The following is a 13954-nucleotide window of genomic DNA, read 5'->3' as shown; positions in this document are numbered from 1 at the left end:
GATTGCATTTTGCCCCCACCGGGTCCCCCTCCATTTGCCCCCCTCTCCCCTCCGTCCTCCTCCCCTTGCATCATGACCTTGCGCCTGGTTCCTAAACTGTCCAGGGTGCTCAGTGGCGCCGCCCCGCCGCCATAGGTGCTTACGGTATGTATATAAGCATCAGGACTCCGCCCAGGAGGTGTGGCCCGTGAGCCGGTATGCGTCTACTCGAGTTGACGGGTTTCTAGAAGGGGCTAGACGGAAGCTTTGGGTCCTCCAAGCACCTGGTGAAGCCCGCCTTGAGACGATTCAGTAGTTTGTTGGGCTCGAACACCTGGGGATAGTCTCGTTTGTTCACCGTCTTCTCAAATGCCCGTTCGTGAAGCAGTAGCGGTGGTGTCGACTCTCATCTCCCAACGGATCAATTGCCCCGTAAAACAGCTCAATGGCACAGACCAGTGGTCATGGTCAGCAGGCACCGACGACATGCGTTCAGGTCTCGAGACAACACATGATTCTATTCTATGCGCTCTGTCACCTTGGCATCCGCCGCAGCCGCTGTAGCTCATTCACTAATCCCTCGAGCTCGTGCACCTTGCTATCCACAGATCTGTACATGCCAATGAATTCTTGAATCGACCCTATCAGGCCCGAGACCCCTTCGTCACCCGTCCGGTCGGCCAAGCGCCGCCGGACTGATCCCACCAGGGACAAATACCCGAGGAGCACGGCGAGATACCCAACCGCCACGCTGAGCTGTGATTTTTCCACCGAGTCGGCCTGTAGTCTTGGTCAGCCTTTGGCCATTGTATTTGCATGGGTGTTGTATCCCTTACCTCACTCGTCGAAGCCTGGTTTTGCACGTACAGAGCTACCAAGCTCTCCAAAGACTCACCATCTACGTTCTCTCGCGCGGGCGGACAGTGCTCTAGGATGTTGATCATGACACCCAGTATCAGCAGCAACCCATCGTACGACTCTGCCCGCAGACTTCGGTTGCTGACCGCCTCCTGGGCAGACTTGAATCCCGCGCAGATTCGGTTCGAGAGCCTCGAAAGCAAAGTCCTATTATTGAGTCCCGCCGCTCCCTGGGCCGTATTTGATGTATTGATGGCGAGTTTGATGATTGCGGACTGGATGTCAGTGGGTTTCTCTGACCATTCCTGGAGAGCGTTTGATAGGAACTGCGCAATCTTGGGCGTCTGGCGCAGGATCCACGAGACCTCATCATCGCCATCCATTGTCAGTGTAGACTGGGTCTCTAGAATCGACACCACAAGGGCAAAGACTGCATCTTGGGTTGAACCATCATCTGTATAATGATCCATAATGCCAGTGAGATCCTTTCCCGTGTCCTTGATTACCCCCGCGGAGTATCCTGGGTCCACGCGTCGACACAATATGTTCAACAGCTGAAGAGCAAGAGTTTGTGGGGAAAGTTCCTCAAGATGACGACCTTCCCAAATATCCATGCGCATCATGGTCTTCTTTACCTCGCCCAGCGATCTCTTGCTAGCCCCCGAGAGCCGCATCTTTTTTTGGGACGCCAGGGTGTCAATGTCTTCAGAGACACGGAGAAGGCGGCCCAGCATCTTTCCAAGCCCATCCTCAGCTAGCTGGCGGAGGAGATGTGCGGCAGGGTTAAAATTCAAAAATGTGATGAGTATAGAGGTCAAGCCAAACCCGCTGACTACATCCTCTTCTTGGCCAATGTCTATTGCCACTTTATCGCGGGTAGCATGGTCGCGGAATTGGCTGATGAAGTCTTTGCGTTGCAATTTTTGGGCCAGTTCCAGCAACGCATTCCTCCTCATGGACGAGGGGCCACTGCTAGGCGTTGAAATCCTAGCAAGAAGATCTTCCATCTCGTCGGCAAATCTATTGTTTGCCCCGGCTCGTCGCAACTCATGAACACTCTTGATTGCGGGCCGAACGTCACCATCCAGATCAACGTCATCGTCCCCGAATGAAAAAGGATCAGGCTGGGAAATTGCTGGGGGAGTGGCCAAAAGTGCATCCAAGTCATCTTCACAGCTGCCCATGCCAGAATCGACGGTCTTCTGGGAGTCATTGAGAATGGTTCGGGTCTGCCCGTAGGTGTACTTGACCCTCTTGCCTTGTAGAATCACACCTGGACGAGCCTTTGGCCGTGAAATCGAGTCCTCCCGAGTCAGAGTTGGAGGCTGTTGCGAAGGGGTTGCCGGCCCGCTAAAGAGAGACGACTGTGTTAGTCCTTCCTCTTCTAGTGATGAATCGGACTCTGGGCTGTTGGATCTCTGGGCAGCGAGAGCGTCAATCAATCGAGGACGCCGAGTTTGAGAGCTTGTTCCACGATCTCCATGGCATTTTGGGCCAGGTGCAGGCCCCAGACGAGCTTTATTGCTTGATATATCCGTTGCGACAACATCGGGGTGGCGGGTTGGGTTGCTTGTCTTTCTCAGGTTGTCCTTGGTGATGGTTGGATGTCGGAGAGGCTCGGTGTTGTTGCTGGCGCTGCTCTTCAAGGGCCCAACCGGCCGAGTTCGCGGTGATGGTGTATGAGGTTTGGAGCGCCTTTGAGACGAAGACGCTGCTGGATTTCCGTGCGCTGCGTCAGACAAACCGGCTTGAGGGCGCTTCCGTTTTCTCGAGATCGCGTCGTCCCGAGACTCCTGGTCGTGCGCTTGTGTAGGCACTACACGGTCACGGCCATACTGAACGTTCGAACGATTTCCGGTAGATGGTTTCGGTGATGGATCGCGAAGCGGCGCTGGGCTACGTGGTTTTGATTGCTTTGTTGTATTCTCGACGCCAGCGGTGGCAGTAGCGGTAGCGGTGGTTAGGCGCTCGGATGGCGGAACATGTGGTTCGGTGGCTCGTAGTGGTATCGGGTCGCGTAGATGTCGCTTGCGCGATGCCTTTCCGTATGTGACGAGCTTCTTCTGTGTAGGCATGGTTGAACCAGTTCGTGATGCCATCGCGACCATGCCCTTTGAGACCAGCAACCGGATGCCAGATCTAGTCCATAGACAAGGGAATAAGACGGGTTGAAGGAGTGTTGCTGAATCACAGTCGATAATCGAAAGGCCAAGGCTAGATTAGGCGTGGTGATCAATTCGATGAGACGAGGGAGGTTGAAGCTTTGATGGAGGCGACGCTCGCGGGTGGCTGGCTCGTGTCAGATCAAGGGACGAATTCGCTGTGGATCTTGCGTGCGGCTCTGGCACATCCACACCAACCACAGTGGCCGTGCCTCGGGGGGGGACAAGTTGCGGCAGGCCCCACTAACAGTCGCTGGTGGATGCTTGCTTAACGCTTTGATAGTGCACCTTAGAAATGTCCACACCCAAAAGGCGAGCTAGGTACCTAAATGGAAACCTAGCCACTAAATCTAGGCCCTGGCACGATGGACAGCTGGTACCGGCGTAGGTACCGTCGTACCCCAGTCTGTACGTCGAACAGAGATGTGGTGGAGTCTCCATCAGGTGGCCGAGGCGGTCTCCTTCGTTATCAGTGAAATGCGCGGTTGACTCCGGGCCCTTTGTTGCTGAGAATGGTGGAAGCCCCCGTGCTGCAGGCCGCGGCCTCCCCACCCCGTTTCACGCATATGCATAGGCCTCGATAAAGGCTAGAGAGACCAAGCTGAAGCTTGAAGCTTGCTGTCAAGGCTTATGCCATGTTGACGCTGATTCACCTCTCTCCTCACAGTCTCCATTTCTTACTACTCTGCGGGGGACCCGGTGACCATTCTTCGCTCTTCTGCCCTAAACTTGGTGTCCAAAGTGCCATCCAGGATCTTGCCATAACCACATCGCCGTCGTGAAGGCGCGTCCCCCTCCCCCTCTCGGCTGAACAACCACAAGTGCCGTCTTCAGCATTGGGCTCATACCCTGCTCGCCACCATGACAGACCAGACGACTTCCCAAGCGCCGCCCAAGCAATCTGTCGGGCCAGAGTACCGAGCGCAGAACCAGAAGCCCAGTGCCACTGTCTCCGTTGACGTCGCTTTGGAAAACGTCCATGTGCTGCCCCAGACCCCTCAGCTCATCGCTCTCCTATCGTAGGTCTCCCACTGTTGGCCGACTTTTACCTCGTGGCGTGCTGAGTATCGGTCTAGGATGATTCGCAGTAAGACCACGGACCGAGCAGACTTCATATTCTACTCCAATCGAATCATTCGCTTGCTGGTGGAGGAGGGCCTCAACCACCTGCCCGTCATCGAACATACTGTCACCACTCCTGTAGGCCGGACCTACAATGGCCTTATGTTCCAGGGCAAGATTTGCGGCGTATCAATCATGCGGGCTGGCGAGGCAATGGAGCAGGGCCTCCGTGACTGCTGCCGCTCCGTCCGCATCGGCAAAATTCTGATCCAGCGCGATGAGGAGACATCGCAGCCTAAGTTGTTCTACGACAAGCTCCCCGAGGATATTGCCGATCGCTGGGTGCTTCTCCTGGACCCCATGTTTGCTACGGGTACGAAATATTATCTCATTTCCCTCGCTCTTCCGTTGTCCAGCTCCCACGTCAGCCTGGCAGTTTATTCTAATACCAAGTCTTAGGTGGATCTGCCACCATGGCAGTCGAGGTCCTCAAGTCTCGGGGTGTACCCGAGGATCACATTCTTTTCCTCAACCTCATTGCCAGCCCAGAAGGTGTCAGGGCCTTCTCCGCTAAATTCCCCCGTTTGAGGGTCGTCACTTCCTTCATCGACCAGGTACGTCAATTTTGTCTCTCGTGGCATCTCTGTTACTTTGACTAACCGCCAAACACAGGGCTTGGATGAGAAGAAGTATGGGAACCCTGTCCCATTGAAGCGCATGCTGACCGTTCCGCAGTTATATAGTTCCTGGTCTTGGAGACTTTGGGGACAGGTTTTACACCATCTGATGCAAAAACCGCCACTGCGGTCAAGTTTTCGTCCATATTGCAAGGGAACAAAGGCGATGTGTCGGATACCGGTTGAAACAAGCATTGAATTTCAAGCAGGGCAGCTCAAAGCAACGTTCAATATTCATCGTCATCTGCCACAATTCCATCGCCATCATATGACCGTCTATCGTCGTCGTCGTTGTCGTTGACCGCCGACCGGCCGCCCGGCGCCCGTCCAGATCCGGCTGTTCGGGAGGTACCACCATAGCCAGCCTCCGCATTGTCCTCCTTGGCCACAGCATCTAGTGAAAACCGTCAGTGTCTTAAACTTGTGCGCGGGGAGTAGTAAGTCGCGGGGCATACCAGCTGCGTCAACCCACTCGCCGTAAACATCCACTGCAGCGGACAAATCTAGATGTGCGTTAGTCGAGACGAATTGCGCCAGAGGCTTAAGATGGGGTATGTCGCACAGTTGACGGCGCACTGAAATTTTTGACCACAGATGCGGCAGTCTAGCTGCCCAACGCCAGCCTTCTTGTCAAGTTTGACCGTAACGGACTTCTCGTGGTTGCAGAAGAGGCAGGTGAAGGTGGTCGGTAACGGATCGGCCTGCGGTCGCAAGGCGTTAGTGTGAGTGCGCAAGGAGTCTGGGTACTTTAACCAACCCTCTTCGGGCCCATAGGCTTTGAGGACGACTTGCGCTTGCCCATGGTGACGTCGGCAGGTCGAAGTGCCCCAAGTCGAAGAAAAGCTGCGCTGTCGTGCTGATGTCAAGCTTTGGCTGCCAGAGGAACGAACACGCGCCCGGGTGGTGGGCCTTATCTTATCAGCAGCATGCCGCTTTTCACGGCACGTGCTCACTGCCGTCGTGCAACCTTTCACTGGGTGGTAGGTACCTTCCTCAGGCTCTTTGTACCGCTCGCAGTTGCCCTGGCTAGTATATGCATCAAACGGGGTTGGCGCCGAGCCCCGTCCCGCCGCCGGCGAGCTCCGAAGTACCTCCCTTCCGCGCCCCACTCCGACAGATGCGGGATTGGAACTAACAAGAGGCGCACCAGGGCAGCTGATCTAAACATGAATGGGCTCCAGCAGGATAGGGGCGCTGTAGACTTCCGTTCAGGATCTAAAGAGGGCGAACAGAATCCCAAGGCAAACTTTGATGGAGAAATTTTTGAAGAAACAATCAAGGTTAGCGGTCGAGAGCCCACTGCCTGCTGGGCTTTGAGTGAGGGAAGGGTTGTGAGTTCCCAACAAAGGCGACGCCGCCCGTGCATATTATCCTCTGCTTACTGTGATAAAGCCTGAAATCGGTCCAAGCATGCTGCAGGGGACAGCGATTTGGCGGGGTAGCTCCGCCCGTAGTGGGGGGGCGAGGCTTTGGGAGTTTAGCATCCGCCTTTCCGGTTAACTTATCATGTGGTCCTTATCATCCCTTGCGAGGTCCTTGGCATGTACAGAGAGGTAGATCCTTTGATGGGATACTTACTCTTGGTCCTATCAGTGGATTGTGAGAGCTCGTGTACTGTCCGAGGTTACGACGCTACCTTTTCATCAGGTATACGGCCTCGGCGCCTATTTATTAGCAGTGGGCGTGTCATTGACCTAAGCTGGCAGCGCTTAGCAACTATCCGGTTCAAGCGCTGTACACGGAGGACTCACCATCTGAGACAGTAGGCGGCGACTGGCCCCGGTAAGAGAGCTATCCACGGTCAGGATTTAGGTCGGTGTGCGTCCCGCGTGATACGTGACGTAAATTGGTGCGAGGTGAAGGCCGGGCTCGGGAAACGGCAGGTACCTTAGGGTACGGCCTCCTCAAATCGTCGACCGCTCTTCTTGTCAGCTCTTTCGCATTTTCTTGCATTCCTCATCCGTCCTTTCTCCTTCTCCTTTCTAACCCATCTTCTCATCTCGCCGCTGATCTAGTACTGACTCTCTTGAATCATTCACCTACCTAAATCTGCTGCATTGACTTTGTCTCTCTACTTCCAACCACTCCGTCTACCTCCTCAAGCTCACCGTGAATAGCGTCCCACCATCAGCTCGCCACGATCAGCTGCACTCTACGATGGATGCCAGTGACCAGCAGCCCGGCGTCATAGACGTCCTTCGGGATATTCAACGGACGCAATCGCTCCTCCTCAATGCCGTCGAGGCCATGTCTGGCAAACCCGTAGCCGATGCTCAAGAAGACGGAACCACTGCCTCCACCGTCGTGCCAGTCTCTGGCGTCTTCGATCCAGACTCCGGTAACGACCGCAGCACGACCGAGTCAACAGTACCAGACAATGCAATTGAGGCTGTGGTCACACAGCAAGCGGTGCCCTCGTCCTCTCCGAGCAGCTCCGGTCAACGCGCAGGTTACACCTCTCGCATCATTTTGACGTAGGACTCCTCGCTGCCTGTTTTGCAGATATTCCTTTGGTGCTAACTGTAGTCAGAACATACCCCAAGCAGATCGGAATCAACCCTCTACCGATGGATTGGGGAAACTCGGATCCGCTGAAACGTGGGCCAATTGTTGTCTCAAGAGCGCCTTCCACCATCCGCCGTCGAAATGGTGCGTTCAATGCCCGCTGTCTCAAGTTGATATTGTTTTGCTGACATTCGCTGCCATTAACCAGCCATTGGAGGTCAGTTTATTTTTATTTTATCATTTTGCTGACATGTATATAAGCTAACCCACCTTTCCAGCCCAGTGAGTATCCATCGCCGAGATGGCCAGTTTGTGGTTTTACTAAGACAGCATGGCAGTGGTGGCTCGTATTCCATTTATTATGCCTTGGCCGTGGCTAGTAAAGAACTCGACAGTGACCACAAGTTCGTTTCCCTGCGTCTCTGTGGAAATATGATGAAGCTCACAATTCGCCACACAGACCTGACTTCACCAACACCGAACCAACAGCCCAGGTCGGCCCCTTTCCTCAATGGGAGGGCCGTGAAAAGATTGTGGCGATGGACCCTTGGGGTCACCTTGCTCCCTGGATCTTCAAAGACATAATGGGCCAGGACAATGGTACCGTACAAGCGCCAAGGGATAAATCGGTGCGGCTAGCTAATATGTGGTTTTGCAGTCGATATTCGGCCCACGATTGCCATAACCAAGGCTCACATGAAGGCAAGAGCCCCACCGTTGGGATACATTCCCGCATAGCTAACTGAAGGCAAATTAGTTACCCGAACTCGAAGAGAGCGTAAAGGCTGGACGCCTGTCCGTTCAATATATCCGAGACCTTTGTTTTTCGACTGACTCGTCATAGTGTACCTGATGGCAAGGTGTGCCTGAATGAACTCGGCGAAGTGGCGGTCACGAAGTTCGCTGTTGAACCTGTGCGTGTATTGTTCAAGTTGATGGCATGTTGTGCTTACCAGTTGTGCGGCAGGTTTGGTATCTTCCTGGCGTTGCGGAAAGATTTGGGATCGGTACGGCAACAACCACTTTAACATCTTTTGGGTTCTAACGTGAGGTAGACGAGGCATCATTGAGACGTTCATTGTTTGAGCATACTGGCGGAAGCTATCCGGAGGTATGAAACACTCGTTCCGTTGAGATCTTGGCGACTAATGAGCGAAAGTTGATCACTCGCGGTGATATCAAAGTCTTCTTGCCACCAATTGGTATGTCACGAGAGCACGACTCTTATTAGTCCATAGCCATCATTAAGCTTACAATTCTCAGGGGGCCTAACGGTTTACTGTTTCGGTGACCCTGCCAAGATGTCCGATGAGTCTGCTCGCTTGTCATTGAGGATCCACGATGAGGTATGCTTCTGTTCATGAGTCTCTATCGTTAAACTGACCCATCTAGTGCAACGGAAGTGATGTCTTTGGATCCGACATTTGCACCTGTCGCCCTTATCTGATTTTCGGTATTGAGGAGGCTGTCAAGGAAGCCCAAAATGGCGGAAGTGGTGTCGTCATTTACTTCCGAAAGGAGGGCCGAGCATTGGGAGAGGTTACCAAGGTATGTCTGCTAAGTTTTCGATAGATAGATCATTGATGCTAACGTCGCACAGTACTGTGAGTGCAGATCACTGTTATATCCTATCCAGGGTGTATCATCCGGGTTGGGAAACTAACACCGAACAGTGGTCTACAACGCCCGCAAACGTGGGGCCGATCGAGCTTCGGACTATTTCAAGCGAACCGAGAACATCGCAGGTGTCAAGGATATGCGATTCCAGGCTTTGATGCCAGACATTCTCCACTGGCTAGGGATCAAGAAAATTGACAGAATGCTGAGCATGAGCAAGTAAGCGCGGTTCGGCCGGAACCGTTTAGCAACTCCCGACAGCTGACAACTCCCTGCAGCATGAAGCATGATGCCATTGTTGGTCAAGGGTAAGTCCCAGGAAATAATTGCACTGTGCAGACGGTAGCACGTATTAACGAGCAGCCAGTATTCCCATCCACGAGCGGGTGGAACTTCCGGAAGAATTGATTCCCGCCGATTCCCGAGTTGAGATTGATGCCAAGATCACGGCTGGTAAGTAACATGATGCAAGTGATGAAGGTCTCCTAACGGATTGCGAAGGTTACTTCACAACGGGCAAACGAATGACGGCCGAGGAACTTCAGGCAGTCCAGGGAAGAATCTGGGAAGAGTAAGAAAGTCATCCGAGCGGATTTAGGTGCACTGCTGATTCCGATGGTAGCTTTGACCACTAGCGAAGCCGGCTCTCTGGGGTAGCTGGCGTGGTGGTTGTTGGGTGCGTCAGCAATGGCCAACGTGCATGCCGGACTAGCACCCCAAGTGGCTTTGATTGATCAGAGTCCATACGATGCCACGGTCCCATCCGCCCATTCTGGTGGAGGGTGTGTGTTGGGGCTGAGTACGGTACTACAGTCTGTACTAAAGGAGGTAGTAGTAGTAGTGGCGACGTCGGAGGATGATAAACGGTGTTACACAAAGCCCCAGCTCTAGAGCAGATGGAGGATGGAGGATGGAACCTGAAGAGATGGGGTTTATCAGGTCCCCACATAGTCACCACACACATCAACTGCTTCAAAGGAGGATAGCCCTAATACAGCCCAGTTTCGTATTGTTACGCCAGACTTTTGGTGGTTTTAACACAACGAGTCTGAGGACCGGATTTAATCCCGGATCGGATACTCGGTGCCGTGAGGGAAATGCTTGACGTGGCCGCTGACCGGCGGCTGACAACTGACGAGTCGCATGGGGGCGCGCGTACCTACGTGAGGTACCTGGAGTACCTCTCTCTCGGGAGGTGGTGCTCAGGCACCACTCCATTCTGGACGCACATGGACGCTCTCGCTGGCTCTCCGGTACTGGATTCGTCCTAGTTGCCGCTCCCCGACCCTCCATCCATCCCCCCATTCACGGCCGCCAGAGGGCCACCAGAGGGCCGGCGGCTGTCTCTCAGGTTGGGGGTAGTTGGGTAGCAATGCGACGGTAGCTACTCCGTATAACGCTGGCTCAACCTTTACCGACCTTTGGCTGACGGGGTACCTCTCTGTCAAGCTCTGACTGGCCTCGCGGGCTGGAGAATCCCCGCATGCGTATGCACGGGAGGCCCGCCTGCAGGCTCCGGGCCCCGGCGCCGCCCAAGCCAGGGATGCTGGGCCATACACCTCGAGACACATAGTTGGCACCCAATGCACCGATGAGCCGACAAGTGGCGAGCAGGTAGGCGTGCTAGGAGGACCTGTTGCGTGATGATAGTGGACGGTCGCTGTGGCATTCCGTCGCCGCCGAGGTTGATATTCCCAGCACCTCCGACGGCCAGGCTTCCGTGTCAACCCTCGACCTTACCCATCAACCATCGTCATCACCTCGATGCAGAGCGAACCCCCCGGCCTAATTATCAACGTGGATGCGTTTTTTGCACGACGCTGCTCTCCATTGAACAATTCATCAATTTGCCTGCCAGCCTAGGTCGCTGTTGATAGCTGCCATGGCTTCCTTCTCTCGAGATACCCGCAATGCGGTGAGGGCGCACCGACGTGACTCGTCCTCACACAACGCGTCGCGCCAACGGCCCCGTCTGTTGCGATCCAGTGCCACAGAGCCTTCCATCACCGCATCGAATGCAATCCGAGGACCTTTGGCCAGCTCAAACTCACCCCAGAAGGCAACAGACCTGCTCAGCCGTGTCGCCGTTTACTCTCCAACACACAATCACCTCGAGCACTCTTCTGCCTCGGAGCATATTTCGCACCAGGTGGACGCGATTGTGATATGTCGCGGGGACTCTGAGGTGTCGCCCACCGGCTGTCAAGACGTCGTCTTGGTTGATTCCCCGTCAGGTATGTCGTGGCTTTCTCAACAGTCCCACCATTCTTCTTCGTACCTGGGCTTGAAGGCTAATAATCAACAAGGCTACTACTTCAGCTTCCCAAGCTTTGACGACTGGAACCGGGATAAGCAGGATCTCGACAAAGACGCAGACGACTGAGATAATCCAAGGGAGGGATTAAGGACAGCCTTTCGAAATAGAGGCGGACATATAGCGATTTGAACGATGAACCTCGTTCCGGCGACACGTGGAGAGCACTGGCGAAGCGATACGATTCCCGCTGACGGCTCCCGGAGAAGAGAGTGGCTGGAAGGCCATGGAATCCGGAGGATGCACCATCCGGTCCTCCGTCACCGACCACATACGTACCTACCACTTATGTTAGGGGTGACGGAACCTGCAAGGGACGTGTTTCTCAACCCAAGTTGAGGGCAGGTAAAATGGCGTCTTGGGAGGAGGGAGGAGAGGTTCATGAGGTACCATGCTGGACACGATAGATGGGAAGGAGATCCACCCGCCCGTCCACCAACACAGCGCCAGTCTTGATAGGGGACGAGGCCAGGAGCAGCGGGACCCGAGATATACCACAGAAGTCCGTGATACCAAAATTGGAAATTAAGAAATGAAAATATTAGATGGTATCCAAGTAGACACCCAGTTCGTGTTCATCACTTCCTCCCAACCACAAAAATGTTTGTCAATGGGGAATGAGAGCCGTCACCACTGTGAGCCGCAACAATAGGAATCACAAGCCTTACCTTACACAAGTTTGATTCAGGGGAAGGAGTCTTGATGTGATAGGAGAAGAAGAAAAAGATGGAAAAAAATAAAAATAACATACAACAGCGAGGATTCCCCGGTCGTCACCGACCCGAGTACTAATTCGCCGCTTCTCAGCTTGACTAAGGGAGAGCGGACGGGATCCCGTATTTTCTAAGAGCTATGGTCGTATGTGCTTGAGTTCGAGCAAAAACAAGATCATGTCTTCACGATGCAGGACTGTGGAGTGGCGAACATTTCGTCACGTGATCTGGGGCCACGCCCACACACTGCGCTAGTGCCGGAAAAAACCTGGACCGCGAATTTCGTCCCTTTCGCTTAGACCTAAGGTGCACACAAGAAATTGAAATTATTTCGCCCCTCCACCAATCCTCCAGCCAGCACCTACGTTTCTCCAACGGTTCACGAATAAGCCAGCAATCATGGCGGTTGGAAAGTGAGCATCACGACGACAACAACGCTTAAGATAATATGCTTACGCACGCCGCAGGAACAAGAGACTCTCTAAGGGCAAGAAGGGCCTCAAGAAGAAGACCGTGGACCCCTTCACCCGCAAGGACTGGTACTCGATCAAGGTGGGTGATTTATCCATGCGACGCACATTCCTCTGGATGATTTTGCTGACCCGATTCTTCTAGGCCCCTAACCCTTTCAACGTCCGAGAGTGAGTTGCGACGCGAATCGAGAAATTGACAAAATTGGGACAAGTGATTGACGATTTCGATTTACAGTGTCGGCAAGACCCTGGTGAACCGAACCACCGGTCTCAAGAACGCCAACGAGGCCCTCAAGGGCCGTATCGTCGAGGTCTCGCTCGCCGATCTTCAGAAGGATGAGGACCACGCTTTCCGCAAGGTCCGCCTCCGTATCGACGAGGTCCAGGGCAAGAACTGCCTGACTGCCTTCCACGGTCTCGACTTCACCTCTGACAAGCTGCGATCCCTCGTGCGAAAGTGGCAGACCCTCATTGAGGCCAACGTTACCGTCAAGACCACCGACGACTACCTCATCCGCCTCTTCGCCATTGCTTTCACCAAGCGCCGCCCCAACCAGATCAAGAAGACCACATACGCTGCCTCCTCGCAGATTCGGGCCATCCGACGCAAGATGACCGAGATCATCCAGCGTGAGGCCTCAAGCTGCACCCTCACCCAGCTCACCTCCAAGCTCATTCCCGAGGTCATTGGCCGCGAGATTGAGAAGTCCACCCAGGGTATCTACCCTCTCCAGAACGTAAGTCAAAAAGCATACCCCGGCAACTTTGGTGCGCCATTCACTCCTATGATCTCCGTGCTGACCTTTTTTTGCTTCGATAGGTCCACATCCGCAAGGTCAAGCTGCTGAAGCAGCCCAAGTTCGACCTCGGAGCCTTGATGGCTCTCCACGGCGAGTCGGGTACGGACGACCAAGGCCAGAAGGTTGAGCGGGAGTTCAAGGAGCGTGTTCTTGAGGAGGTTTAAAAGGCACTGGCTGGATGGCGCGGGGAAGGCATAGGGCCTCGTGGCTAATAAACTCATCCCTGGCATTGTTTCGGTCATCGCAAATGGCGTAGCATCACAAAGGCGGCTAGGGAATTGGGTCATGTTCCTTTGAAATGGCAAAAACGTTCAGGTCAAAATCTCCTTGGATTAATACGTGACCGAAATGAGAAGACGTCGTGTGATGTTGTGAAGTCGTGGGGTTCCACTAAACCCTGCCCACCATGCAAGAGGGCTACAGCAGCTGCAGGAGCAACTTGGCAGGGCCCCTGTGTCCCTGGTCCTTGTTCTCAAACCGAGTCGGTGGGTCGGTGGAAAATGTGGCAATATTGCTGTGGCTCTCTATCCATTCTATCGGTAATGTAAAACTCTATGAGGTACAAGTAGGGCATGGTAAAGGGCAGTGGGGCCCTGTGCTAGCGAACCATTTGAATCGATGATATCTCTTTCTGTATCTCGGTCTCTAGTTTTGTCTCGCTAGCCGAGAAATATCGCAGGGCTTGGGTTTGACTACTCGGGTTTTTGGAGGAACTCGACCACAGCTGCAACAGGCATTAGTATCCGTCGTTAATTGCACATGGTCGTAGGGAGTGGTTACCTCTTCTGAAGGCT

The 13954-nt window shown here is 54.0% G+C and overlaps 6 protein-coding genes across 6 annotated transcripts; 4 read left to right on the top strand and 2 right to left on the bottom strand.

The window, feature by feature from the left end:
• Positions 1-513: 513 nt before the first annotated feature.
• BGZ61DRAFT_345104 (uncharacterized protein) lies at positions 514-2936 on the bottom strand (the record flags this gene model as incomplete). Its single annotated transcript, XM_046239758.1, has 2 exons — positions 514-759; positions 816-2936. 2 exons carry the CDS (start codon positions 2934-2936, stop codon positions 514-516), a joined length of 2367 nt encoding a protein of 788 aa, XP_046108039.1.
• A 924-nt stretch (positions 2937-3860) lies between these two features.
• BGZ61DRAFT_528554 (uracil phosphoribosyltransferase-domain-containing protein) lies at positions 3861-4848 on the top strand (the record flags this gene model as incomplete). Its single annotated transcript, XM_046253272.1, has 5 exons — positions 3861-4018; positions 4076-4434; positions 4521-4675; positions 4734-4750; positions 4797-4848. The coding sequence occupies 5 exons, from the start codon at positions 3861-3863 to the stop codon at positions 4846-4848; spliced, it is 741 nt and encodes a 246-aa protein (XP_046108038.1).
• A 117-nt stretch (positions 4849-4965) lies between these two features.
• BGZ61DRAFT_528553 (uncharacterized protein) lies at positions 4966-5540 on the bottom strand (the record flags this gene model as incomplete). The annotated part of the gene is made up of 4 exons (XM_046253271.1): positions 4966-5132; positions 5194-5241; positions 5301-5439; positions 5496-5540. 4 exons carry the CDS (start codon positions 5538-5540, stop codon positions 4966-4968), a joined length of 399 nt encoding a protein of 132 aa, XP_046108037.1.
• Positions 5541-6596: 1056 nt separating this feature from the next.
• Positions 6597-9606, top strand: BGZ61DRAFT_155428 (GTP cyclohydrolase N terminal-domain-containing protein). The gene is made up of 20 exons (XM_046237407.1): positions 6597-7212; positions 7269-7387; positions 7452-7460; positions 7522-7525; positions 7582-7647; positions 7704-7843; positions 7902-7945; positions 8001-8038; positions 8088-8157; positions 8211-8250; positions 8299-8354; positions 8403-8445; positions 8507-8589; positions 8636-8791; positions 8844-8847; positions 8917-9079; positions 9139-9168; positions 9228-9313; positions 9362-9431; positions 9483-9606. Exons 1-20 carry the CDS (start codon positions 6896-6898, stop codon positions 9493-9495), a joined length of 1551 nt encoding a protein of 516 aa, XP_046108036.1. The 5' UTR covers positions 6597-6895; the 3' UTR covers positions 9496-9606.
• Positions 9607-10742: 1136 nt separating this feature from the next.
• Positions 10743-11243, top strand: BGZ61DRAFT_528551 (uncharacterized protein; the record flags this gene model as incomplete). The annotated part of the gene is made up of 2 exons (XM_046253270.1): positions 10743-11094; positions 11167-11243. The coding sequence occupies 2 exons, from the start codon at positions 10743-10745 to the stop codon at positions 11241-11243; spliced, it is 429 nt and encodes a 142-aa protein (XP_046108035.1).
• Positions 11244-12286: 1043 nt separating this feature from the next.
• Positions 12287-13324, top strand: BGZ61DRAFT_473956 (ribosomal protein S3Ae; the record flags this gene model as incomplete). Its single annotated transcript, XM_046248521.1, has 5 exons — positions 12287-12300; positions 12355-12439; positions 12503-12528; positions 12596-13097; positions 13181-13324. The coding sequence occupies 5 exons, from the start codon at positions 12287-12289 to the stop codon at positions 13322-13324; spliced, it is 771 nt and encodes a 256-aa protein (XP_046108034.1).
• Between the last annotated feature and the right edge of the window lie 630 nt (positions 13325-13954).

The sequence above is a fragment of the Ilyonectria robusta genome (assembly GCF_021365365.1).
Source record: "Ilyonectria robusta strain PMI_751 chromosome Unknown BGZ61scaffold_4, whole genome shotgun sequence".
Taxonomy (NCBI): Eukaryota; Fungi; Ascomycota; class Sordariomycetes; order Hypocreales; family Nectriaceae; genus Ilyonectria; species Ilyonectria robusta.
Note: the sequence above shows the minus strand (reverse complement) of the source record. Positions and strands in the feature narration are given on the sequence as shown.

Bases quoted from the DNA above. Each gene is read 5' to 3' on its own strand.
- BGZ61DRAFT_155428 (XM_046237407.1), top strand. From the start codon at position 6,896: ATGGATGCCAGTGACCAGCAGCCCGGCGTCATAGACGTCCTTCGGGAT. The intron at 7,213-7,268 runs GTAGGACTCCTC...AACTGTAGTCAG, and splicing joins ACCTCTCGCATCATTTTGAC to AACATACCCCAAGCAGATCG. The intron at 7,844-7,901 runs GTACCGTACAAG...GTGGTTTTGCAG, and splicing joins CATAATGGGCCAGGACAATG to TCGATATTCGGCCCACGATT.